Genomic DNA, 27490 nt, shown 5'->3' with positions numbered 1-27490 from the left:
TAACGTCAGTATTGAATTTCAGACAGAGATCAGTCCATCTATTTTAGTGTAGGAGTTGGGGAAAATTTAAAGTTGTGTATGATATCAGTAGGAATTTAGCTCCTGATCCCAAAGTTAGTACTCAATGGTCTTGAATTGTTTTATAGTCCTGAGGCAGATGATGTTTGGGCTGCTCCATTCTATTGTGTTCATATTTTTTATTTGTTGTTTTGGCCTATTTTTGGCATTCTTAGCTAAATCCTAAACCAAAACTTTGTTATAATCCAAACTATGGCAACATATTACGTGGGCTAAATTTTCCATCCATTGGGCTAAGTCACATTGAGCCAGGTTTTACTGAAACAGTAATGGCGTCTGACCAACATGTGTTATTAATGTGCAAATTTTCCAGTGACCTGCAAGAGGAAAAGCTGCCCCATGGGTTGCAAATCATCACAGTTGGTTGATTGATTTGCATGCTCAATTATTAATGTCACAAAACTAGCACTTCCTGCTTTTGAGTTATGAATTGTTTCAGATTTTTTGAAGTGACAAAATAATCCTTACTTTCCCTCTGTCATCCTTTGCCAACCTTCCTTTCCTTCTCTGTATTTCTCTTTCTGTGCTTGTGTTAACATTGAATTCACCCTGTATCAGTCATTCCTTTTTTTTTGTTCCTCTCAAAACACTAAATCTCATTGGTTAAGGGAATGCACTTTTTTCGTTTTTGTACAAAGGACCATTGCAGTTGCCCTCACTGCAATTTTGTCACCTTGCACTTGCAGCAAATTGCCTCATTGTGCCCAAGTCTCTCAATATCCTAATTTAAGTATGTGCTGTTGTTCATTCATTGTCAGGGTGAGTTGTACATCATTGCAGGAGTTCCAATACTACAAGGACTTCAATGGTCAAGGAGCAAGCCTGCTACCACCACCTCAGGGGAATTAGGGATGAGTAATAAATGCAGTTTACATCCTGACAACAACAAAAATTGCAAGATGAAAAGCTTATTCAATGTACTACATTAAATGATGCAAATAGAAATGCAACTCTCTATTTTAAAGGCTGTTTGTGCGGTAGATATTTTTAAAGTCAAAACTGGAATTTAATTTGAGCATCCACCAACAGTTTGTGTATAATTGCTTAAGTTATCTAAAAATGCAGGCTAAATCATAAATGCAGTCTTCACCTACTAATCACCTGAAATCTGTCTTTTGCCAAGCTTCCAGCTTAGTGTGAAACAGCTCTCATCAATTAACCCCATGCTTGTCACTGAAATCCCACCTTGCACCAACAGGAAGTGATGTAACCTAGCCATTTGATCCTTCCCTGTGGTCATTTATATCCTATCTCCTCCAACAAAAAGCTTAAATGTATGAACAGCTGGCATCATGAAGCAGCTGGAAAATCTGCTGTTCAGAACTGTTCGCATCATGGGTAACACTGAATTCATGTCATACAGAGGAATTCAATGCAAAGCATATTACTGTTCTCTTCAAAATTCACTTCAAAAATAGTAGAACTCACAATTACACTTGTGTTGCAACCATGATTAGATTGTACGTCCATCTTTTGATATAATGACTGATTTAGTTTGTAAATAATACATTGTTCCTTGTATTTTTAAAATATATTCTGAAAAATGTTCATTTGCAATTTTTTTTACTATGCAAAAAAGCATACTGAATTGCTTTGACTACAGCTGGGAAAATCACAGGAGGTAGTGACGTCCATTCTTATGTAGACATGCTTCTCAGTGGGCCATGGTGCATATTTGCATGATGTTAATCAGTGCATTAATAATATTTCATAAAAGGCATACCTTGTACAATCATCTAATTGAAATTCAGGCAGCTTCAATCTATCACAGAAATTAACCTGCTTTATTAAAACTGGTTACCATTATTATTCCTCATTTCATGTAACACAGAGAAAACTGTCAAGTGCATTAGTAGTTTCTGTCCTGTTTGCAAATGTGAAGAATCATGCTTTGTTGTACTTTTGGAATGGTAGATTTTCAGTTTGTCCTTTCTAAGATTAGTAGCATTAGCTCCCATTCAATACAGATTATCTGCTTGTATTATTTTGGCAATGTATATATTTGTCTAAAATTTAAATAACCAGGGAGAAAGCTGATACAATTCATCCTTCCTTATAATTCTATTTCAAAAATGCCTGATCCATCTTTCTCACAGCTGAAACATACAAGTGATTGTGGGGACCTTGCATTCTGAAGTTATTGTTTTGCATTTCAACATGTAAAATTTTATTAAATCCCACACTTAAAATAATATTTAGAAATACTGCAGTTCATTTTGAAAGCATTAAGGTCTTCCTTTATATCTGTGCCATTCGATTCAGTTTTAAGCACTAATAACTGGTTATTTAATGGGGAGGCATGGTGGCTTAATGGTTAGCACTGCTGCCTCACACCGTTAGGGACCGGGTACGATTCTAGTCTCTGGTGACAGTCTGGTGTTTGCACTTGCTCCCTGTGTTTGCGTGGGTTTCCTCTGCTTACTCCAGCCTCCTCCCACAGGATGCGGGTTAGGTGGTTTGGCCATGGTAAATGTCCAGGGATGTGTAGGTTAGGTGGGTTTATCATGGTAAAATGTAGGGTTACAGGGATCGGGCAAGGGGTGGTCCTGGGGGAGTTGGCATGAACTCAATAGGCCGAATGGCCTACTTCCATATTGTAGGGGTTCTATGCTAGTGCATTTATTTTTTGGCTGCTTCAGTTTCATTCCCAAAAGAACTGAATGGTTTATCTGTAAGCTTTTAAATTTCATTCTTCAGGAGTACGGACTATACCTTGCTAGAACAATGAAACTCAACAGATTTGCTGCATAGAATTCATTTACACGTATTGTTATGAGGACAGTAGGAATTTATTTACTGCTTTTCATTTTCTATCCTGCTGCATTAAATGACTGATCCAAAATAAAAATGAAATACTCTTAATGTTTCTTGATTTTAGGATGAAATTGAGGAGCTTCGAGCTGAAATGCTAGAAATGAGAGATATCTATTTAGAAGAAGATGTTTACCAGCTCCAGGAACTTCGTCAAGAGCTAGACAGGGCAAACAAAACTTGCCGGATCCTTCAATATCGGCTGCGAAAGACTGAACGACGAAGCCTCCGAGTAGCTCAGACAGGCCAAGTTGACGGAGAACTAATCCGGAGTTTGGAGCAAGATGTGAAGGTATATGTGTATTCTTTAAACATTGTTTTCAGAATATTCTTGGAATACATTAAAGGGACTGGTATGGTACAAAGTTTAATTTGCATTTCTTAAATGACATATCTTACTGTGTAGGAATCCTTCGATGTAAAGTCTTCTCAGCCAATGTTTATTGCTTAAAGGGTGATTAGATGTGTTTTGTCAGGAAGTTGCATTGTCATGAATAAGTTCACAGGAATGCTTGCAAACGTCATCATTCACATTCAGCAATAAAGTGTCCCAGGACTCTGTACAACAACGTTGATATGATTAACTCAATGAGAATACATTTTCTTTTTTCAAGCAGCTGTTAAGTTTACTTTACTATTGGAGCAATGATGCAGAGGTGCCCGTTTTGGACTAGGGTGGACAAAGTTAAAAATCACACAACACCGAGGTTATAGTCTAATAATAGGTTTATTTGGTAGTACGAGCTTTTGGAGCATGGCTCCTTTGTCAAGTAACCACTGAAAGCTTGCACTTCCAAATAAAGCTACTGGACTATAACCTGGTGTCATGTGACTTCCTACCTTTTCTATTGGAAACCAATTAGCTGAAAACCCAATTTTTGGAATGAATTAAAATTAAAAAGCAAAATCAGCATCATAATTATTCTGCAGCACTTCTACTAATGGTGATCTCTACGGCGTTAGTAAATCTTTATAACATGAAATAAGTAAAATAAGCCCCAAAAGTTCTTAAACCCAACCTTAATTTTTAAATAAATTGTGGACAGTTTTGAAGACAGTGACCACCGGTCTATTCAATATTTCAGTTCTGTTATTTAAACTTATAATGCTGCCTTCTAGGAGATTGCTCTAATTCCTCTACATATGCACTCTCACTCCTTGGATTTACCAGTGAGGCAAAAATTTATAATTTTTGTGCACCATTCCCTCCATATCCAATATTGAAATGTCTCTTTTGACTCTTCAAATCCCGTTCCCATTTATTGGGGCATATATGTGCAAAAATCAAAAATACAATTACGTTGACAAGCTTTAGACCATTTAAACATTGTCAGTAACAAGATTAATTACAATTTTTTTTCATACTTGAGGTCAAATATCATGTTACAATCTAAAGCGTAAAATACTTTTGAGATAAACCGTTGGCTAGGAGCCTAAATCTTTTATCACTTCCATTTATTATGCAACCTATTATCTTTTATTGTTCCCCATTATGCACGATGTATTCAGTAAATGCATAAGGAGAGACTAGGCCTATATACCTCAGTTTAAGAGTAAGAGATGATCTCATTGGAACATATAAAATTCTTAAGCAACTTGTCAAAGTAGGTATTGAGAAAATATCCCCAGTTGCTGAGGAACCCAGAGTACAGAGTCATAGTCTCAGAATAATGGATCAGCCATTTAGGACTAAGAACAGGAGAAATTTCTTCAGTCAAAGTGTTCTGAAGCTTGGGAATTCTTTTTACCCCGAGCAAGTTGTGGATGATCAGTTGGTGACTATGTTCAAAACACAAGGTCTTTGGGTATTAAGGGATATGAGAATAGTGTGGAAATGTGCAGTTGAGGTAGAGGATTAGCTTGTTAAATAGCAGAGCAGGCTCAAAGCGCAAATGATGCTGTTAACACTTAAATTTTTTTCTAAGGCCTGAGGACCGAATAATATTGATTCTTTGGCCTCTTAGTTCAGACCTGCCCCACTGCCTGGAGGTGGGTTGATCTATCTTAAAAATGCAACAATGAATACAGGAAGTTTGCGGGTATTCATTTTTAAGTGTAAAACTAATATATGTAAATATTCCTCACTTAAGTCACTAATCTTATTCTGTTGGTTACTAGCCAATTGTTTATTTTAAAAATATTTGATGCTTTAGATTACAACTGAATATTTGACCTCAAGTATGAAATTATATGGTCATTTAACTTTATTACTAAAAAAAGTTTAATGGTCTAAATTTTGTTACTTTGCTGGTGTATCTAATGTTTCCTGTTTGTATGTATATGTCCCAAAGAATGAGATGGGATTTCAAGAGTCAAAAATCATTTGAAAATTAGACATTTGTCCTGATCTATTTGTTTAGTAATACCAGCTTTAATTTTAACTTGTATGTGTTAATCTATATGATGTAGGTAGCAGCTCTTTAGGAGATAGTTATCAAGGATGCTTAATGCCAATTTTATGTGTCACTGTTCATATCATCATAAAAATAATTTTTGTTGTATCAGCCAGGCATTCCATTATCCTCACTGCTCCAAATGTTTTCCAAATGTATGTTATTCAATTAACCTGATTCCTTTTTTTTTGTTTATTTCCCACTTACTGGGAAATGTTGAGTTTAGGTTAGATAATTGGGGTAAAAATAAGTTTAGTGTTTTGCATTGAAAAGTGTCAGACACAAACGAAACATGTGTGGAGGTTTATGTGTGTTAGTTATTTAAATGCATTTCAAAGTATTTCCCCTTGCGCAGTCCTGGCTTCCTTGGTAAAGGGAATAAGGTTTACTCAGGGAAAAATCCTAACTTTTAGTCCTTAGGAAGTTTTTGTCATCAATTCATCTGTTACCAACAAACGTTATTAGAATTAATGAAGTTCCAAGATGTTCCTTTTGGTCTCCCTCCTATAGCAAGGATGTTGTGAAACTTGAAAGGTTTCAGAAAAGATTTACAGGCATGTTGCCAAGGTTGGAGGGTTTAAGCTATAGGGAGAGGCTGAATAGGCTGGAGCTGTTTTCCCTGGACCATCAGAGGCTGAGGGGTGACCTTTAAAGAGGTATTTAAAATCATGAAGTGCATGGATAGGGTAAATAAACAAGGTCTTTTCTCTGGGCTGGGGGAGTCCAGAACTAGAGGGCATAGGTTTAGGGTGGGAGGGGAAAGATTTGGAAGGGACCTAAGCGGCAACTTTTTCACGCAAAGGGTGCTGCATGTATGGAATGAGCTGCCAGAGGAAGTGTGAATGCTGGTACAATTACAACATTTAAAAGGTATCTGGATGGGTATATGAATAGGAAGGTTTTAGAGGGATATGGGCCAAGTCCTGGCAAATGGGACTAGATTAAATTAGGATAGTTGATCGGCATGGACGAGTTGGACCAAAGGGTCTGTTTCATTCTGTACATCTCTGTGGCACTATAAGTCAGAAAATCACTCTGCTTTATAGTGACAGGAATGTCATTGATAAATAACACAAAATATTAAGCTGTTGCTGAAATGAAGCAAATTTGACTGCTTAAAGTGTGAAAATCTTAATAATGTAAATACAGCAACCCAAGATTGGTTTCTGACAACTAACACCCTTTTATTGCCTCAGAGCCATGAATTAGCATCTAACGATGGGCATGTTTGTACAGCAAACTCACACCCCTGAGAACTCTGAGTCATATTAAATCCCGATTACTGCACTCGGCAATTATGAGTTGTTGCTTGTAGAAACTTTGGAAGGTTCTCTCAATGTTTGTTTTGTGCTTATAGCAAAATGCCAGTTTTCATTAGTAGGGAATGATTCCTGTGAACTCTTAACTGTGCCATTATCTATATCACCAGTAGAATTGTTTGCTGAGTTAATGGTTATTTCTCTTTATACTGGAGATCACATTGGATGCCAATCATTTATCCTGAGTCTCTTGGAAAAGCAGTTATTACAGTAGTATTGGAACCAGTTATACAGACTTAAAGCAATATTTTTAGAAACACAAGCAATTATACAGGGTAACCATATATATTACAAAATAAAGATTAAATCAGTTTAACAAGAAATTACAATTTTTAGTACAGTCTGATCATTTGCAGAAACTTCTGGATGAAACAGTCAAGCTTGCAGAATATGAAACTAAATATTACTATTTCTTTGTAAAATATTTATTGGACAAATATGCCATGAATCTCCAATCTATGGTATTTAAATCAGTAGAGGAAATCTGTGTGCCATTCAAATTTAAGCATAACTCCTGTGTGCTATAGTGGAGTGTAAATAAAGTGCAAAGTAGTTTGAGGCCAGGAATGATGTTTTAAATGTTCTCATGCATATTATTAGAACTTGGAAAAAAGATTTTTTTTCATTTTTGGAAACTGCAATTTTGTTATTAATACGAAATGTTTTGGGAGAGAATTTATGATATAGCAGCTTTGATCCTCTTTATATAACAACCTAACCTGCAATTGTCATGATTTTAATGTGTTTGAAGTGTCAGCTTTCTAACGCACAATGTCACCCAGTTTGAAGGTAATCATGAGTTTGCAGGTGTAATTGGGAGCCACTCCTATTGAGTTTGAGTTTGATGCTCGACACTGGCTGTCCAGCCTGGCTCATTATTTCTTTGTCAAGGTATTCAACCATACATTTTGGTTTATTATTTTGGAAAGTTTCAGGCTAGCAGATGGAGTTCAAGTGAGATTGTGTTTGTGGAGAATAGTGTACCAGCCAATCAATAATACCAATGAAATAATAACCAAGATCTGAAAGCACAATGCGACACAGAAGATGTAAAACTTATTATCTATTTTTGCAGTGTTTGGCGAACACAGTTATTTGTATATTGGACATGATTTATTTCAGAACTTACCAATTTCACACCAGAAATTTACATGTTGTTTCATTGAGTTATTGTGATTTTCTGCATGATGATAGGAACACCTTTTTTTCACTGCAAGATTTATTTCAATTTGAATTAATATGTCATTAGTCATTATTAGGCTGTTGATTGCTTCGGACAATATGCTGCATTATTTTATGATTGGTCAGAGGAAGTTTTTTTCCAGTTAGGCCAACTCTGCACAGACCTGTGGTAGCTAAGTTCATCCATCGTCTGAAGTTTAAACTTCCATTAACAAAAACTCTAACTCAACTATGGTATGAACTGGATGATCTTTTATTAATCATCACCTGAAATTAAGTTGAGAACAAAACTGGATATGACAAATATTAATGAGATCAAATCACAAGTTTTTGCCTTGGTGCAGCACCTAGAAATGTTAAAATAAAAACAGAAAATGCTAGAGAAATATACCAGGGCTGGCATCATCTGCTGAGAGAGAAACAGTTAACATTTCATGACTTCAGGACAGCTCAGGACAGACTTCCACTATCTTTTGTGTTGGAGAATTCCATAGACTGTCAATCCCTTGAGTGATGAACATTATAGAGCATAGAACAGTACAGCACAGCACTGGCCCTTTGGCCCATAATGTTGTGCCAATCTTTTATCTTAATCTAAGATCAACCTAATCTACACAACCCTCAATTTATTGCCATCCATGTGCTTGCTCAGCAGTCGCTTAAATCACCCTAATGTCTCTGATCCTGCTACCACCACTGGCAGGGCATTCCACGCACCCACCACTCTCTGCTTAAAGAACCTACCTTTGACATCTTCCCAAAACCTTCCACCAATCACCTTAAAATTATGATCCCTCGTGCCAGCCATTTCTGTCCCGGGGAAAAGTCTCTGGCTATCTGCTCTATTTATGCCTCTCATTACCTTGTACATGTCTATCAAGTCACTTCTCTTCCTTCTTCTGTCCAATGTGAAAAGCCATAGCTCACTTAATCTCTCTTCATCTGACAAGACCTCCAATCCAGGCAGCATCCTGGCAAATCTTCTCTGCACCTACTCTTGTTGTGGTAGATAGTATCTTTTAGGAATGACCAGGAGATGCAGAGATTTCCTCAAAATGATAAGCCTTTACTTGCAAACAAAAGCTGTGGCCATCAGAGCAGACAACCCTGAAAGTCTGCAAACAGCAAGTGTACTCAAATGTTATGCTGTTCTAAAAGCCACGCCATATCCCTCTTACTAATATAACCAATTTACCCAGCCTACATTATATCTCCTTAACCAATCAGACTCTGCCACAATTGTCTTCTGGATTGCTGCAGACCACCACATTGTGCTGTGGTCATCTTTCTTCACCTTTTTGTCACCTGACAGGCTGCAGTCACGCAAGGCTGACTCAAGCACACAACCCAGACCTTAGGCTTGCGTAACATCCCAATATCTATTACTCTGTGGTTATATATTCATATTTACCATACTCTAAAGCATCTACATCCTTCTGTTAAGTTTTTTTTCCTGAGATTCTTACACACTTGATGCAACTGCAACATGCCAACTTCTGTGAACAACCAAACTTTTGTAAGCACAGTACAGTACAAACTTTCTGGAGGAACTATTAACACACATCTCGCAGGGTTTGTGGAGTTATGTAAAGCTGAACAAAGGAAACCGTCCTTCCTTTATACAAAGCCTTTACATCTCAGTCAGTAATGCCCGCAAGACAACCCCCAGTCACTCCCCCACAGTCACATGGTCACTCAAGACAGAATGCATTGACCACATCGTGTACAGAAACAATGTAATGTAAATCGTCTCTTAATGGTCAAATCTGTTGTGAATCATTTCTTAACTACAGGGCGTCATCAGATTTCCAACTATAATGTTCTTATTAATTTCTGAATAGGAGATAATGACAATGTAAATGCCTCTGAATGGCAAGAAAATGGCCTTGTAAATGGCTCTGAATAATGGGAGATGATAATGTAAATTTCTTACACTCTAGCCCCCAGGGCATTCAATTTCTTGCAGGTCAGCACAGCAAATTAACTCTTCAATACTTCCTATAATGAGGTAACCAGAACTGGACACAATATTTCAAATGTGGTCTAACCTTGGTTTTATAGAGCTGCAGCAAAACCTCACGGCTCTTAAACCCAACCCCCCCGTTAATGAAAGTCAAAACACTAAATACCGCCTTAACAACCCTATCACCTTGGGTGGCAACTTTGAAGGATCTGTGTACGTGGACCCCAAGATCCTGCTGTTCCTCCACACTGCCTAGAATCCTGTCTTTAACCCTGTATTCAGCATTCAAATTCAACCTTCCAAAATTAGTCACTTTACATTCATCCACGTTGAACTCCACCTGTCACTTCTCAGCCCAGCTATGCATCCTGGCAATGTCTTGTGGCCTGCAACAGCCGTTGACACTATCTACAACACCACTAATAATTTGTGTCGTCGGCAAACTTACTAACCCACCCTTCCACTTCTCCATCCAAGTCATTTATAAAAACTACAAAGAGCAGAGGCCCAAGAACCTATCCCTCCAGGCTGAATGCTGTCCATCCACTACCACTTGCTGTCTTGTTTTGGCCAGCCAATTCTGCATCCAGACAGTCAAATTTCTCTGCATCCCATACCTCCTAACTTTCTGAATGAACCGACTGTGGGGAACCTTATCCAATGCCTTACTGAAATCCATATGTATCTCATCCGTTGTTTGACCTTCGTCAACTTGTCTCGTCACATGCTGAAAGAACTCAATAAGGCTTGTGAGGCATGACCTGCCTGACTCAAAACCAAACTGACTATCTTTAATCAAACTATGTTTTTCCAAATAGTCATAAATCGTATCTCTCAGAATCCTTTCCAGTACCTTGCTTACCACAGATGTAGGACTGTATGGTCTGTAATTCCTAGGGATTTCACTATATCTGGTCTGGCCCTTGGGACTTATCAATCTTGATGCTTCCCAGATTTTCTGGTACATCCACTTTAGATTAGATTAGATTACTTACAGTGTGGAAACAGGCCCTTCGGCCCAACAAGTCCACACCGCCCCGCCGAAGCGCAACCCACCCATACCCCTACATCTACCCCTTACCTAACACTACAGGCAATTTAGCATGGCCAATTCACCTGACCTGCATATCTTTGGAGTGTGGGAGGAAACCGGAGCACCCAGAGGAAACCCACGCAGACACGGGGAGAATGTGCAAACTCCACACAGAGAGTCGCCTGAGGCGGGAATTGAACCCGGGTCTCTGGCACTGTGAGGCAGCAGTGCTAACCACTGTGCCACCGTGCCGCCCACTTTCTTAATTTCAACCTGTTGAAGCCTATTAACTTGGTCCACTGTGTTCTCACAATCAACCAGGTTCCCCTGTCTAGTGAATATTGAAGCAAAAAGCTCAATTAGGACCTCCCCTACCTCTTCAGACTCCAGACACAAGTTCCCTTCGCTATCCCTGATCGGCCCTACCCTCTCTCTGATCATTCTCTTACTCCTCACGTAAGTGTAGAATGCCTTTGGGTTTTCCCTAATCCTTCCTGCCAAGGCTTTTTTGTGCCCCCTCCTAGGTCTCCTCAGTCCATTTTTGAGTTCTTTCCTAGCTACCCTGTAATTTTCTAAAGCTGTGTCACATCCTTGCTTCCTCAACCTGAAGTAAGCTTTCTGCTTCTTCTTGATGAGAAGCTCCTCTTCTCTTGTCGTCCAAGGCTCCTTCACCTTATTATTCCTTGCCTGACTCAGTGGGACAAAGTTATCCAAAACTCGCAACAAGTGCTCCTTAAATAGCCTTCTTACTTCTGTTGTGCATTTCCCGTCAAACAATTGTTCCCGATTTATATTCCACAGCTCCTGTCTAATAGCAGTATCATTTCCCTTGCCCCAATTAAATACCTTCCCATTCTGTCTATTCCTATCTTTATCCATGGCTGTGGTAAGGGTTCACTGTCATTGAAATGCTCTCCCACCGAAAGATCGGACACCTTGCCTGGCTCATTGCCAGGCACCAAATCCAATATGGCCTCCCCCTAGTTGGCCTATCAACATATTAAGTCAGGAATCCTTCCTGGGCGCACCTGACAAAATCATCTCCATCCAGACCATCTGCACTAAGAAGGTTCTAGTCAATATTGGGTAAGTTTAATTCACGCAGAACAACAACTCTGTTACATCTGCACCTTTCCAAGATCTGCTCTCTAATCTGTTCTTCTAAGAACTATTCTTATATCACTGCTAAACGATAGGCTCATTATCCTGAGACTGTCCCCATGTTCTAGATTCCTCAGTCAGGGGAGAGAGCTCAGTATCAGACCTGTCATGCCCTTCATGTGAATGTTAAGTATTGCATGGGCCTCACTCTTTTTATGTGGCAAAAATGCCATACATCTTGCTCAGCTGATGTAGTTCGAATGATTTTGAAACTACTCATGGAGAATGGTGCTCTTAACATGGTGTTTCTGAAAACAAATCATGAAATGTAGGGTTTTTTTTGTTGACACTTCAACTACTTTTGAACAAGGACAGAATATTGTGTACCATTTTTGGCAATAGGGTAAGAATTCTTGCTGCATTTTGGAAAAGCAAATCTTAGCAGGACTTGTATATGTAATGGTAAATTCCTAGGGAGTGTTGCTGAACAAAGAGACCTTTGAGTGTAGGTTCATAGTTTTGGAAAGTAGAGCCGCTGGTAAGTAGGATAGCAGAGAAGGCATTTTGTATGCTTTCCTTTACTGGTCAGAGTACAAAGTTTGGGAGTTGGGAGGTCATGTTGCGGTAGTACAGGACATTAGTTGGCCACTGTTGGAATATTGCGTGCAATTCTGGTCTCCTTCCTATCTGAAGGATGTTGTGAAACTTGGAAAGGTTCAGAAAAGATTTACAAGGATGTTGCCAGGGTTGGAGGATTTGAGCTATAGGGAGAGGTTGAATAGGCTGTGGCTGTTTTCCCTGGAGCATCGGAGGCTGAGGGGTGACCTTATAGAGACTTATAAAATCATGAGGGCCATGGATAGGATAATTAGAGAAGGTCTTTTCCCTGGGGTGGGGGAGTCCAGAACTTGAGGACATAGATTTAGGGTGAAAGGGGAAAGATATAAGAGGGACCTAAGGGGCAACATTTTCACTTAGAGGGTGGTACTTGTATGGAATGAGCTGCCAGAGGAAGTGGTGGTGGCTGTTATTGCAGCATTTAAAAGGCATCAGGATGGGTATATGAATAGGAATGGTCTAGAGGAATATAGGCCAAGTGCTAGCAAAAAGGACTAGATTAGGTTAGGATATCTGGTCAGCATGAACAAGTTGGACCGAAGGGTCTGTTTCCGTGCTGTACATCTCTGACTCTATGACTGTGAGTGAACCTTTTGCAACACAGTTCAAGAGTTTAATGTGTCTCTGGTGAAATTCAATGAGTGGCAAGTAGGAATTTATCCTAATTACTGTGCCATAAATGGGTATTGCTTTGAGGGAATATTTTGGGGGAAAAAGGTAAAATGCCACATGGTGTGCAGGGTGTTCTAGCTAGGTGGATAAAGAACTGGTTGAGCAACAGGAGGCAGAGAATAGTAGTTGAAGGGAGTTTCTCGAAATGGAGAAAATGACCAGTGGTGTTCCGCAGGGCCAGTGTTGGGGCCACTGTTGTTTGTAATATACATAGATGATCTAGAAGACGGCACTGTTGGTATGATTAGCAAGTTTGCAGAAATCACAAAGATTGGTGGATTAGCTGACAGTCAGAGAATACAGGAGGATATAGATAGACTGGAGAGTTGAGCGGAAAAGTGGCAGATGGCTTTCAATCCAGACAAATGTGAGGTGATGCATTTAGGCAAGTCTAATTCTAGGGCGAATTATATAATGACTGGAAGAGCCTTGGGAAAAGTTGATGGGCAGAGAGATCTGGGAGTGCAGGTCCATTGTACCCTGAAGGTTGTGGCACAGGTGGATGGAGTGATCAAGATGGCATATGGTATGCTTCTCTTCATTGGACGGGGTATTGAGTATAAGAGCTGGCAAGTCATGTTAAAATTGTACAAGACATTGGTTCGGCCGCATTTAGAATACTGTGTACATTTCTGGTCACCACATTACCAAAAGGATGTGGACGCTTTGGAGAGGTGCAGAGAAGGTTTACGAGGACGTTGCCTGGTATGGAAGGTGCTAGCTATGAAGAGAGGTTGAGTAGGTTAGGTTTATTTCCACTAGAAAAAAGGAGATTGAAGGGGGACCTGATTGAGATTTACAAAATCATGAAGGGTACAGACAGGGTTGATAGAGACAAGCTTTTTCCCAGGGTGAAGGATTCAATAATGAGAGGTCATGCTTTCAAGGTGTGAGGTGGAAAGTTTAAGGGGGATACACGTGGCAAGTACTTCACACAGAGGGTGGTGGGCATTTGGAACGCGTTGCCAGCAGAGGTGGTAGAGGCAGGCACGGTGGATTAATTAAAGATGCATCTGGACAGATGCATGAGTAGGTGGGGAACAGAGGAGATACAAATGCTTAGGAATCGACCGACAGGTTTAAACAGTACATTTGGATCAGCTCAGGCTTGGAGGGCCGAAGGGCCTGTTCCTGGGCTGTAAAGTTTCTTTGTTCTTTGCCAAGTGCATGTTCTGAATAACATGTATTGACTTGCTGTATACTACAGGTTTCAAAAGATGTGTCTGTAAGACTTCACAATGAACTGGAAGCTGTGGAGAAGAAGAGAATAAAGTTAGAAGAAGAAAATGAAGATCTTCGACAGAAGCTCATTGAAATGGATGTCTCCAAACAGGTGCTACAGAATGAAGTGGACAAAATGAAAGAGGTAACATTGCTCATGGTTGGCTGTTGACATTTTCAAATACTGTACATAAATATGTACGGGCAGGTTTTTCAATACCTCATTGCCAATTTGGGACCTTGCCCACAGGAGCATTGACTGAAAGTTGTGGTTGTATTTTCCATGGTTTTTAATTCAACATTTTAATCAACAAAGCTTCATACCAGGAGCATGATTTTGTAGAATGGGCCCTATAAAGGTCAATTTTATGTTACAATGAAAGTTGACTGTTTGAATTAGATGCACTAAAGAGGAAACTAGACAAAAATGCAAGGAGAAATGAATAGAGGGTTATGCTGCCAGATGTGTAAGGATGAAGTGACATACTGGCACAGATACTCAGGTTCAATGGTCTGTTTCTATGCTGTATGTTTTGTGTAACTGTGTAAAAAGTATAGACTCTTGTATTAAATATTGCGAGCATTGATGTTTTGCATGACATTTTCCATTAGCGGTCAGCTGATAAGTTTTTCTGCTTTTTCATGATCCAACTAATTCATTGTGAAGCCTTACAGACAGGTGGCACAGTGGCTCAGTGGTTAGCACTGTTGCCTCACAGTGCCAGGGTCCCAGGTTCGTTTCTAGCCTTGGGCGACTGTCTGTGTGGAGTTTGCACATTCTCCCAGTGTCTGCGTGGGTTTCCTCCGGGTGCTCTGGTTTCCTCCCACCATCCAACGATGTGCAGCTCAGGTGAATTGACCATGCTAAATTGCCTGTAGTGTTAGGCGCATTAGTCAGGGGTAAATGTAGGGGAATGGGTCTGGGTGGATTGCTCTTCGGAGGGTTGGTGTGGACTTGTTGGGCCGAAAGGCCTGTTTCCACACTGTAGGGAATCTAATCTAATCTAATAAGCTTCAAGTTGACATACCCTTCTCATTTCAAGCCATCCATTAATGCCATTGTTTCAAGTATTGCTGGTTGAGATACCAGAACGCAAACTAAGACTGATAACTGTGTACATTTATGATCTAATGCGTGTAATTCTGTATCTACCATGGTAAATATTTTTATCTTTCTTACTAATGGCAAGGCTCATAAAACAAGCTTCTAGCGAGTTTTATCAGTCTTCAGCTGTATTACTAAAACAAATACCACACTATCAAGCTTATGAAGTATTGGATTAATTTTACTACCTAAGTGTTCAACTGGAATAGCTAATTCAACCTGCCTAGCTTTCTCCTTCCTTTCCCCCTGCGGCCCGATACTTTTCCACGCTTAGTGATTGTTTAATGAGAATTCCACTTTGCCCCAGGGTAATTTATTTAGCTGAATTTAGAATAGGAACTGTTATACTGTCGATCATCAGTCAAGTGATGGAAGATGTCATCAACATAACTATCAAGCAGCACCTGCTCAGCAATAACCTGCACCGTGATGCCCAGTTTGGGTTCCTCCATAGCCACTCGGCTCATCACCTTATTACAGCCTTGGTTCAAACATGGACAAAAGAGCTGAATTCCAGAGGGGAGGGGACAGTAATAGCATGAAGGCGGCATTTGACCAAATGTGGCATCAAGGATCCCGACCAAAATTGGAATCAGTGGGTATGGGGGAAGACTGTAACCACCAGAGTCATACCTGACATGTAGGAAGGTGATTGCAGTTGTTGGGAGAGTATCATCTCAGCTCCACGGCATCTCTGCAAGTGTTCCTCAGGGTAGTGTCTTAGGCCCAACCACCTTCACCAATGACCTTCCCTTCATCTAAAGATCAGAAGTGGGGATGTTTGCTGATGATTGATTGCATAATGTTCAGCACCATTCAGGACTCCTCAGATACTGAAGCAGTCTCTGTCCAAATGCAACAAGATCTGGACGATATCCAGACTTGGACTGACAAGTGACAAGTAACATTCGTGCCACACAAATGCCAGGTTGTGACCATCACTAATAAGAGACAATCTAACCACCACCCCTTGATATTTTTTGGTGTTACCATCACTGAATCCCCCACTATCAACATTCTAGGAGTTATCATTGATCAGAAACTCAACTGGACTCACCAGGGAATTGCAAGATTTTGGCTACAAGAGGTGGTCAGGAGCTAGAATACTGTGGCGGATAACTCGCCACCTGACTCCTCAAAGCCTGTCCACCATCTACAAGGACAAGTCAAGAGTGTGATGGAATACTCCCCACATACCTGGATGAGTGCAGTCCCAACAACACTTAGGAAGCTTGACACCAATCAGGACAAAGCAGCCCGCTCATTTGGTGCTGTACCCCCAAGCAGCCACTCCCCCCACCACCGACGCTGTGTACTATCTACAGGATGCACTGCAGAAATTCACCAAAGATCCTCAGACAGCACCTTCTAAACCCACTCCCATCCAGAAGGACAAGGGCAGTTGATATATGGGAATAACACCATCTACAAGCTCCCCTCCAAGTCACTCACTATCCTGACTTGGAAATATATCACCGTTCCTTCACTGTCGCTGTGCCAAAATCCTGGAATTCCCTCTGTAATGGCATTGTAGGTCAACTTTAAGCAAGTGGACTGCAGCAGTTCAAGAAGGCAGCTCACCACCACCTTCTCAAGGGCAACTAGGAAAGGACAATAAATGCTGGCCCAGTCAGCAACACGCATTTCCAAAAAAATGAATTTAAAAAAGTTTTGTAGTTCGAGTTCCTCATTGCAGAATATTAATGATTAAGAATAGTACATCCAAGTTTGTATCTTTATACTAGACAAATGGCCCCATTATTTATTTTTGGAATCTTCTACAATTTAATTAGGTTGCCATCATTTTTCATTGGGAGCTTTTAATCTAAACAAGAAATCTGTGCCGCAAAATCAAGTTGAAAGATTATAGTTGTAGAATATGGCATTTTTAATCCTTTTATGACAATTATTTCTTTCTATATTGGATACCTGACCTTTTGGTTTTTATCTCTGAGTTTGATGCTGATGGTATTTAATGGAAAGTTTCCTTTTCATTTTTATTCAGACATAATGCACAATATATGAGGGTAAGAACAAGCCCTTGCAAAGTGTTAACTAATGAACCACAAATTTTGCTCCTGCCTGTTCTAAAACTACTCTTCGTATATTTGAAGTGTTGCCATTTTTCCATTGTGGCATATTACTAACTGCTGATTGCTTGATTAATCCAGTAGAATCCTGTAAGGAGTGTAGCTACTGAGGTAATACAAATGACACCCTCCAATATTTGTTCTGAATTATAATCTCTTCAAAAAGAGGTTCTTAACCTTTTGCAACTTACTTGCCATAAGCCATTTTGTCAAAAAGCCCTGGTCCCACCATGTTTAAAACAAACAAGGAGCGTACTTTTATGTTTACATGCAATTTAGCATTATGTTAATCATTAATGGAACTGTTTAAGAATGTTTAAAAATTGGAATGATTTTTGAGAAGAAGTTTTATTGCTAATTTTTTTTTTAAAAAGCCAAAACGAGATAATTAAGTCATTAATGAGAAGTCTGTGGTTGCATTTTTGCCAACATTGTGGTCCCACCAAGACAACTATCACATTCCATAGTGGGGCACACCCTCCTAGTTCAGAAATACTGTTAAAAGGTTAATGATTTCAAAACCATACATTTATGTTCAAAACAAATCGCATAGTTTTTAAAATATGAATCTAATGCAACAATCTAAGAGAACACTTATAAAAAGAATGTAGCCATAATGTGCCACAGTAAGAATTGGATTCTGTTTCTTGAAGCCAGGATTTTGTTGTATTTTTGTGGGCTCATGTTCCTCCTCTTAGATCCCTGAAATCTCCCCATATGCCCATTTACCAGTCTAAACAAAAATAAAAAGAACTGCAATGCTGGAAATCAGGAACAAAAAGAGAAGAATTGCTGAAAAATCTGATGTCTGGGCAGCATCTATGGAGAGAAAGTAGAGTTAACGTTTCTGGTCCAGTGACCCTTCTGCAGAACCCAGTTCTGACAGTCAGATAGGCATTGGTTTAACATTCCATCAAAAAGACCACATCTCCCACAGTACTGGGCTGGAGGTTTAGTGTTCAGGTTTCTGAAGTGGGACTTGTACCCTCAACCACCTGACTCAGAATCAAGTGTCCTGTCATTGAGGCACAATCGACACTATTCTACAGCAGATGGATTTACACTGTCTTTGAACTGTTTTCAAAGTCACATTGTTCAGACTTCTTGATGCGAAAAACAGATGGCCAGATCATATTATCAGGAATTAATTTGAGGTTTGCAATGAGAAGAAACAATTCTGATGAGCTAGTTGTATTAATGTGGTTCTGCTGCATTTTACGTAATTTCTTCCACTCTGCATGAAGGTATTTTCCAGCTTGTACCCTTTGTAAATTGAATGGCCCAAAACACTGCTGTCTTTAGCCATTCTTGCATCAAGTCTTATTAACTTATCAGCTCAGTGCCTGCTGATCCATACTAACCTCAGGTCTGACAATACCTGGATTTCAACTCAAAAAGAAGCCATCCGTAATTTTCATATTCTTCCGTGATCTTGCCCCACCCAATCTCTCTCAACCTCCTTTGGTGATACAATATTCTGAGATCCATGCAATCCTCTTCTAATGGTCACCCACTATTTTCTTTGCTGCACCATTGGTGACAGTGCCTTTTCTGCCAAGGACCAAATCTTTTGAAAATCCATCGGAACCCTTCCATAATTCTTGCTGAATTATAATTTAGTTGGACAGAAAATATATCTCTCAGATGTGGCAAAGAATATGGCCCTGGCAACATCCCAGCTGAAAACCTGTGCTCCATAACCAGCTTTGTCCAGAACCATGCAGCTATCTACCCAGCTATTTAGAAAATTGACAACGTATGTCAGAATACACAAAGCACAATAGATCAAATCTGACCAATTAGTGCCCATCAATCTATTGTCAGTCATCAACAAAGATGTCATCAATAGTCCTCTCAAGCAGCACTGAGCAGCTCCCTAATTACTGATGTTCAGTTTGGATTTTGCCAGGGCTACTCAGTTCCAGACCTCATTATAGTCTTGGTCCAAACAAAGACAAACAAACTGAATTTCAGAGGTGAGGCGAGAGTGACTGCTATTGACATCATGATGTGTTTCACTGAGTGAAGTATCAAGGAGCCCTTGCAAAATGAATATCAGTGGGAATCAGAGGGAAAACTCTCCACTGGTTGTCATTAATGTTCGGCGCAAAGGAAGATGCTTGTGGTGTTGGAGGGAGAACATTGTTGCAGAAGTTGATTTGAGTACAATTAAAATGTTTGAAAGATATTTGAATAAATACATAAATAGCAGCAGTTTGGAGGGATATGGGTCAGGAGCAAGTAGGTGGGACTAGTTTAATATGAGATTATGGTTGGCATAGGCCTGTTTCCATGCTTTTTGACTCTATGACTCTAAGTTCCTCGGCCCAACTGTCTTATTGTAACGAATCTATCACAAGGTCAGAAGGAGAGTATTTGCTTCTTTTTTTGCAGTGTTCAATGCTAGTGGCAACTCGTTAAGTTCTGAAACAGTCTGTACCGTGAAAAACGTGTACTATATATCATACTTCTGGATTTCAAAATAGAGAGAGATGGATGTGGGTCAGTTCTGTGAAGGTTCTGTTTTTAAAAAAAAGTCAGTCAATTTGAACAGTGACCTGAATACATCAGTTCCAAGAAAGCACATGATTGCAGTTGAGAAGGCAATTAATTTTGTTTTGACTTCAGAACAGAATGTTCAACATTTTAGTTCAGAAGAACTGCTGAGTTTAGAAGAGAGCAGCTTTTTTCCTCCTCGCTGGCGAACCCACAGTTTTTCAGCTTAATTCGGGGGATCCAGTCATCTCCAAAGAAGTGTTTCCAAGTCTATGGAGCATCTAAGCCAAGAGAGTTTGGATAGAAATCTACAAGTTGTTAAAACCTGAAAAATCCAGGTTTCATGCAGGGGTCTGACTTTCCAGTATTACCATCAGCTGGGATCATAACAGTGGCCACATGCCACAAGACCTGGACAACTTGCAGACTTAGATTAATAAACAAAAAGTAACATTTTTTGGCACGCGTTAGACAAAGACCATCTCCATAAAGAGAAAACTTTATCTTGCCTTAATGTTCAGAGTCGAGAGTGTGTTGCTGGAAAAGCACAGCAGGTCAGGCAGCATCCGAGGAGCAGGAGAATCGACGTTTTGGGCTGTTCAGTGGTGCTGCCATTGCTGAATTGCCCTGCCCTCAATGTCCTGGGAATTACTATTGACCAGAACTTAACTGAGTCAGTCAACTAAATATAGTGGCTACAAGAACAATTTAGAGACACCTCAAACCCTCGTCTACTATCCACATGGCACATATCAAGAGTGTAATTACATTTTCTCAACTTGCCTTGATATGTACAATTCCAGAAGCTTTACTTTAAAGAGGACAAGTTAATTGCTTAATTGATACCACATTCCTCCATTTTTGGTCATTTCCTACCTGGTGCATAGTGACAGTTGTGTGTACAGTAACTCATCAAAGTTGCTTTGACATAAACTTTCCAAATGGCAACCTCTACCACCTAGAAAGACAGGGGCAGCCAAACACATAAACCTGTAAGATCATTCTCCAACTCCTACTGTCCTGTCTTGGAACCTTCATTCATTATCACTGTGTTAAAATGCTGGAACTCCTTTCCTGACAATACTGAAACACATGAACTGGAACAGTTCAATAAGGTGCCACCAACTTCGTGTGGGCAATTAATGCTGGCCTTACCTGGGAAGCTCAGATTCTGTGAACTTTTGTTTTAAAAGTATTGTACATGAAATATTATTGACTCAGATAAACATACACTATTGGAGAAGACACATTATAATCATAGAATCCATACAGTGTGGAAACAGGCCATTTGGCCCAACGAGACCACACTGACCCTCCAAAGAGTAACCCATGCAGACCCAGACGATCATATACAGAGCAATGTAGTAAATGAAGCATAAAGCACAGGACATGTAATTTGGACTAGCGTTTATACATCCGAAATCAACATGAAGCCCCTATGACCACATTTCAAATGCATTGTATGGAATGTGTAACACAAAGCAGACCATCCTACCCTATTTCATTTAAAGTTATCAACAAATCTCTCTACTTTCTTCCTCATTAACTCAATAGGATCCCCTTAAAAAAGTATGATATTTGTCTCACCTACATCATGTTGTATCAAGTTCTACATTCCAACCACTGTTCTACATTCCAAACCATTCAGTGTTTAGCACTGAAAATGCTTTCGAGAGCCCTGTCAGCTCTAGGCCTCAGTTTGTAGCACTAAGCATCTGTTGCATAACTTGGTTTTCATTCTTAGAATTCATGACCTTATATTAATTTGGTACATTGGTTAAATGGGCGATGTCACATTTATTGGTAAGTACATGTGAAATACATTTCACAAAAAGTTCAGCATCATAATGTATTGAGCAACTGTCAAGAATCTATATCTTGCAGTTTCCATCTGAGCTTCAGTGGATTTGATGGAAACTGCAAGATATAGATTCTTGACAGTGCTTCTAAAACCAGTCCAAAGAAATTTGCCTGCCTATCCATGCTGTCATGTTACCTTAGTAATCCATTGGAACTATTGTTCCTCAAAACATCTTGAGTGCCAGACCTTTCCAACACATATTAGCTTCTACTTATATTTTCCAGGCATAATATTTTCACCAAGCCCACAGTAACCCTAGCCTTTGTGTCTTTCCTACACTTGTCGGTGCCCTTTAATCAGCTGTTCTTATGCTTTAACTTGATATGTAATGCCAAATTAGGGATGTTTCATCAGAATTAATAGATGTGTTTATCTGAGGTTTTCATGAATTAACTAGAAAACTCATCTAACTTTAGCTGCCTGTGATCATCTGAAGATTTATTTCCATGTATTTTCAGTTACTGTGATGCCTTTTTAAATTTGATCACCACCCTGAGGAATATTCACATGGAGTTGAAATGATCAGTTCAGTACACCAGAAATCTTGGCTTGGTCAAACAACGTACCCCAACAAATGCCATCCCTTCTTTGTAGAGTCATTCTATCATCACTCTGTCTAATTCAGCACTCTAGAAAGCAATATAGTAATGATGTAGCAATGCAACATGTAGGTTCCTCAGCACAGGACCCTGGAGCTCATCTACTCTGTCCACTTTTTGCTTTTTTTTTCTTTCTCTGCCTTTTCTTAATATTTCCACTTACTATCTTACCCTCTTTCACTTCAGTGGAAGGTTTCTTCTCCTGGCCTGGGCTCAGTGAAGAGGAGGCTTCCAGCTTGGCATGGCAGTCTCCCGTTATGACAATCTCATCCCACTGGACAGTTTCAGCTTGGCATGGCGGTCTCCAGGTTTGGTGGTCTTGTACTGGCACAAAGGTCACATCGGTGTGGAGATCTTTGACAGCGGCTTCTGGATATTCCAGAAACCCGGTAAGGTGATCTCGTCCAGTCTTGGCTCAGTGTGTGGTCTGGAGGTCTTGTATTTGAGCCCAGAATGGCGGTCTCATGTTATGGCTGCCTTGACTCGGATGTGATTTGAAGGCGCCAGTGTTGGACTGTGGTGGACAATGTTAAATATCACACTTCAGGTCATAGTCCAACAGGTTTATTTGGAAGGACTTTTGTCATCAACCATCTGATGAAGAGGCAGCACCTCAAAAGCTAGTGCTTCCGAATAAACCTGTTGGATTATAAGCTGGTGTTGTGTGATTTTTAACTTTGTACCAGACAGGCAGTCTCAGATTGGCATGTAGATCTCGTTCCAGCGTGAGGGTCTCATTGAAGTGGAAGCCTTTGGCAGTGGCTTCCAGGTATTTGTGTTCATCTTTAATAGACTTTCCCTGAACTGAAATTGATCTGACATGAGCTCTGTCTTAATTTTTACTTTTTTCTTCTTATCTATGACATCTGTCTTAATACAGGCACTGTGGTCTAGCGACATAAGACTTTACACTTTTTTTTGTAAAAATACACATGACAATAAATTGCTCTTCTGTTCTTTTTGGTTTATGCATTGTTTTTAATTAATTAATTTCTTTCTGTCACTTTCAGCATAAAGTATCCAGATCAGTCATTCTGTTTTAAACCACAACCCCTTGCTCTTCACTCTGTTTTTACAGAGATGCAATTCTATCTTAATTCTGCAATTATTCCACTTTCTTGGCTATAGACAATGAATTATACTTCCATTTTACATGGCTGCCCATGGCATATCATTTTTAATGTGAGTGCTTTAAATTTATATCCTTTTGCGGTGTATTACTGTCACTGCTTCGATGGAAGCTTGTATTTATTTTTATTCTGCACAGACGTATCTGTGTTTATTGGATGCTGAGGTCACATTGGGTGCTCCTACATGATTTAGGTGGATCAGTCTGAGCAGTGTCAGATTGGGTCAAGGTTTTGTTGCAGCACAGGAAAATAACAAATGTCTAGTTTTAAGAATGCCTGTTTTTGGATATACATATTTGACATTATGTATCTGTAATCCACAGTGGAGTTTGGAAGGGAGTTCTAGGATTTAGACCCAGATAAAGAACAAAAATATAGTTCCAAGTAAAGCTGGTGTGTGACTTGAAGGGGCCTTGCATTTCTAGTGTTCCCATGCATCTGCTATCCTTGCCCTTCTAGCTCGTAAAGGCTGTAGATTTCACAGGTACTGTCAAAGGAGCTTTGGTGATTTCTATAGTGATCTTGTGGATGTAATGGATGTTTAAAGTTGCAGAATGGCAGCAGTGTCCTGTCCTGTCCTGGAGCTGAGATAACAGACGTCTAACAATTTCAACAATTTTGCTTAGGTGTGTTAGGTGTGACTTCTGCCAGTGAAGAGTCTCACACACCCTGTCTCTCTCATACTCACTCTTGATTACAAGCTGTCTGATTAGGTCTGTCCTTTCTGGGTAGGACTTGTCAGGGTAATTCTCCTCAGAGTCTGATAAATGCCAGTTTTGTTGCAGCAGTACGAGAAAAGCTTGGCAAGTACTGGAACTGAGGTACTTATTGGTATAGCCCTCTCATAGTAAGTGATGTTTTCACAGATCATTTATGCAACATGTCATGCTGAATGTGGAAAACATATTTATCTCTTCATAACTAACTACACCATGATGTTCTTAGCCTTGCAATCCACTGTGACAAAATATGCTGCATCTAGTTCAGTTCCTCAACTAGTTCCCATCCAATGTGTGTGTCTGTCATAACCTTCTGTTATCATTGTCTCTGTCATCTTCCCTCTGTGTTCCTCACTCTTTCCCTGCTTTGTCCTTTTTCTTATCTACATTTCATTCTTCTCTTTCTCACATTTTTAGAGTCATAGAGTCATGGAGATGTACAGCATTGAAATAGACCCTTCGGTCCAACTCATCCATGCCGACCAAATATCCTAACCTGATCGAGTCCCATTTGCCAGCACGTGGCTCATATCCCTCTATACCCTTCCTATTCATATACCCATCCAAATACCTTTTAAATGTTGTAATTTTACCAGTCTACACCACTTCCTCTGGCAGCTCATTCCATACGTGCAACATCCTCTGCGTGAAAAAGTTGTCACTTAGGTCCCTTTTAAATTTTTCCCCCCTCACCCTGAACCTATTCCCTCTAGTTCTGAACTCCCCCACCCCAGGGAGAAGATCTTGTCTATCAACCCTATCCATGCCCGAAATGATTTTATAAACCTCTGTAAAGTCACCCCTCAGCCTCCAACATTCCAAGGAAAACAGCGCCAGCTTATTCAACCTCTCCATGTAGTTCAAATCCTCCAACCCTGGCAACATGCTTGTAAATCTTATCTGAATCCTTTCAAGTTTCACAACATCCTTCCAATAGAAAGGAGACCAGAATTGCACACAATATTCTAAAAGAAGCCTAACCAATGTCCTGTCCAGCTACAACATGACCTCCCAACTCCTATACTCAATACTCTGACCAATAAAGGAAAGCATACCAACGCCTTCTTCACTGTCCCATCTACCTGTGACCCCACTTTCAAAGAGCTATGAACAGCTTATGTATGCTCTTTATCCTTTCCCTTCCTTTCTATCTTTCTCCTCTTTTTACTCTCTTCTCAATCCATTTGGCCTTTCTGTCTCCCACTGTGTGTATCACTTATGCCTTGCACCTTTTCTTCTCCCTTACTTCTCTAACTTAATAATCCTTTGATACATGTTGTTTACATAATGGGCTTTTTTGCAAATTGTAAGAATTTGGTAGGTCCCTGGTATTATCTTCCATTTACTTTCATCTACAAGTCAAATATAGAAAAGAAGCAATGTGATACAAGTTTCAGAACTGACAGTGCAGTCAAATCCTGATGAACACATGATTAGTTTGCAATGTAATTGTATGCTTTAACTAGATGTTCGGTAAACAGGTAAAAATAGCCATTTACAACCCCCTGTACAACAGCCTTTATAACTAGTCATTCAGTGATTCAGTCTAGACAAATATGACCGAAATTCTAGGATGCCAAACAACAAGATTTGGATTTTATTTAGATTTAGGTTATATTATTACGTGTACTAGAGTACAGTAAAAAGTGTAAAAATGAGCTATTCTCTAGCACCATCGTAGTATGCAAAAGATAGGATTTTTTAAAATTTTAAAAGGTTGTAAAAAGTGTTTGTCTGAAATGTGATTATGGCAGTGTAAGTCTAGACAGTCCTACTGGCAATACTGTCACACATATCCATTACATGCACATATCAAATTTCTGCTCCAGAGATGTGATCCTGCTTAAAATTAATGGCTTAAAATAGCAAAATGAAGAAACCAGACGAAAGACATTGATTATAGGATAACACTGACAATGGCAGTTACTGCTATGTTGAGCAGTAGAAACCAACGGTTAGAAATAATCTCCAGTTTTCGTCAAAAAATTGCTATGGGAAGAGTAAATACCAGGTAATTTGATAAATTGAAACATTTATGTGTGCATTCATCCAGAATTAACTATTTTGGGATATTGTGCGACCTTTTAAACTATCCTAGATTACACCCCTTCTCTTCCCTCCTCCCCTCTCCCAACAAAACCCAATACATGGTCAGTCATCTGCCGATAAGATTCTTACCTTGTATATTTTAAGAATGTACTTTTAAACTATATTTAAGCTTGCCATAATTTCATTGATGCAAAGGAGATATGGCTTTCTAACGAAGTTGGTGGCAAGATGTGGAAAAGAATTGATGTTTTGCCAGAGGTTTTATAAAAGTATCATGTTTAAATTTTCCACTCATTAGCAGCAATGCAGAATTTTGTGAGGTACAGCAAAGAGAAAGACATGGAAATTCCAATGAGTGAGGTGCTTTGCCAATTATAATATTGCACTTTACGAGGGCACGGAACCAGTTGTATATTTGAAACCACATTGTATATAGAGGGGCCCTTGTGTTACAGGCTGGACAAGACTTGTATTTTTAATGTATAAAATCCAGAGGATTCTTGACAAGTGCAGCTGAGAAAACTGTTTCTTATTGTGGGAGAATTAAAAACTTGGCGTAGGTTACGTTTGAACAGATGGGGCAAACAACTTTTGATTCAGTCGTGAACATGGGCATCGATGGCTGGCCAGCATTTTTTGCTTGTCCCTAATTGCCCTTGAGAAGGTGAGCTGTCTTCTTGAACCCTACAATGCCATGGAAGAGGGAACTCTGCGATTTTGGTACAGCAATGCTGAAGACATGACTGCACCTGACAAAGAAGAGCACTTTGAAAGTTTGTGATTTCAAATGAACCTGTTGGATTATAACCTGGTGTTGTGAGACTTCTGATTTTGTCCACCCCAGTCCAGCACCGGCACCTCCACGTCACTGAAGAAATGGCAATATATTTCCAAGTCAGGATGTTGAGTAGCTTGAGGTGGCGGGGGTGGAACTTGCAGGTGATTGTAACGAGGTTAGCCAAGTGAACCTCATAAAACATGAATTTCCTGATAGGTGCTATTAATCTGGTCCAATTTGGGACCCCCAGCTGACAGATACAAACAGGAGCA

General features: G+C 39.7%; 1 protein-coding gene across 4 annotated transcripts in view; it reads left to right on the top strand.

Annotated features, from left to right (window-relative positions):
• The window catches only part of LOC140463093 (microtubule cross-linking factor 2-like), a 121816-nt gene that overhangs the window by 5538 nt on the left and 88788 nt on the right, over positions 1-27490 (top strand). For all 4 annotated transcript variants that reach the window (XM_072556807.1, XM_072556806.1, XM_072556808.1 and 1 more), the window contains exons 2-3: positions 2957-3181; positions 14378-14536. In XM_072556807.1, coding sequence (XP_072412908.1) covers positions 2957-3181; positions 14378-14536 — 384 coding nt within the window. The remainder of the gene's footprint in view (positions 1-2956; positions 3182-14377; positions 14537-27490) is intronic.

The sequence above is a fragment of the Chiloscyllium punctatum genome, chromosome 37, assembly GCF_047496795.1.
Source record: "Chiloscyllium punctatum isolate Juve2018m chromosome 37, sChiPun1.3, whole genome shotgun sequence".
Lineage (NCBI taxonomy): Eukaryota > Metazoa > Chordata > Chondrichthyes > Orectolobiformes > Hemiscylliidae > Chiloscyllium > Chiloscyllium punctatum.
The sequence above is the reverse complement of the archived record's forward strand: the minus strand, read 5'-3'. Positions and strand labels throughout refer to the sequence as shown.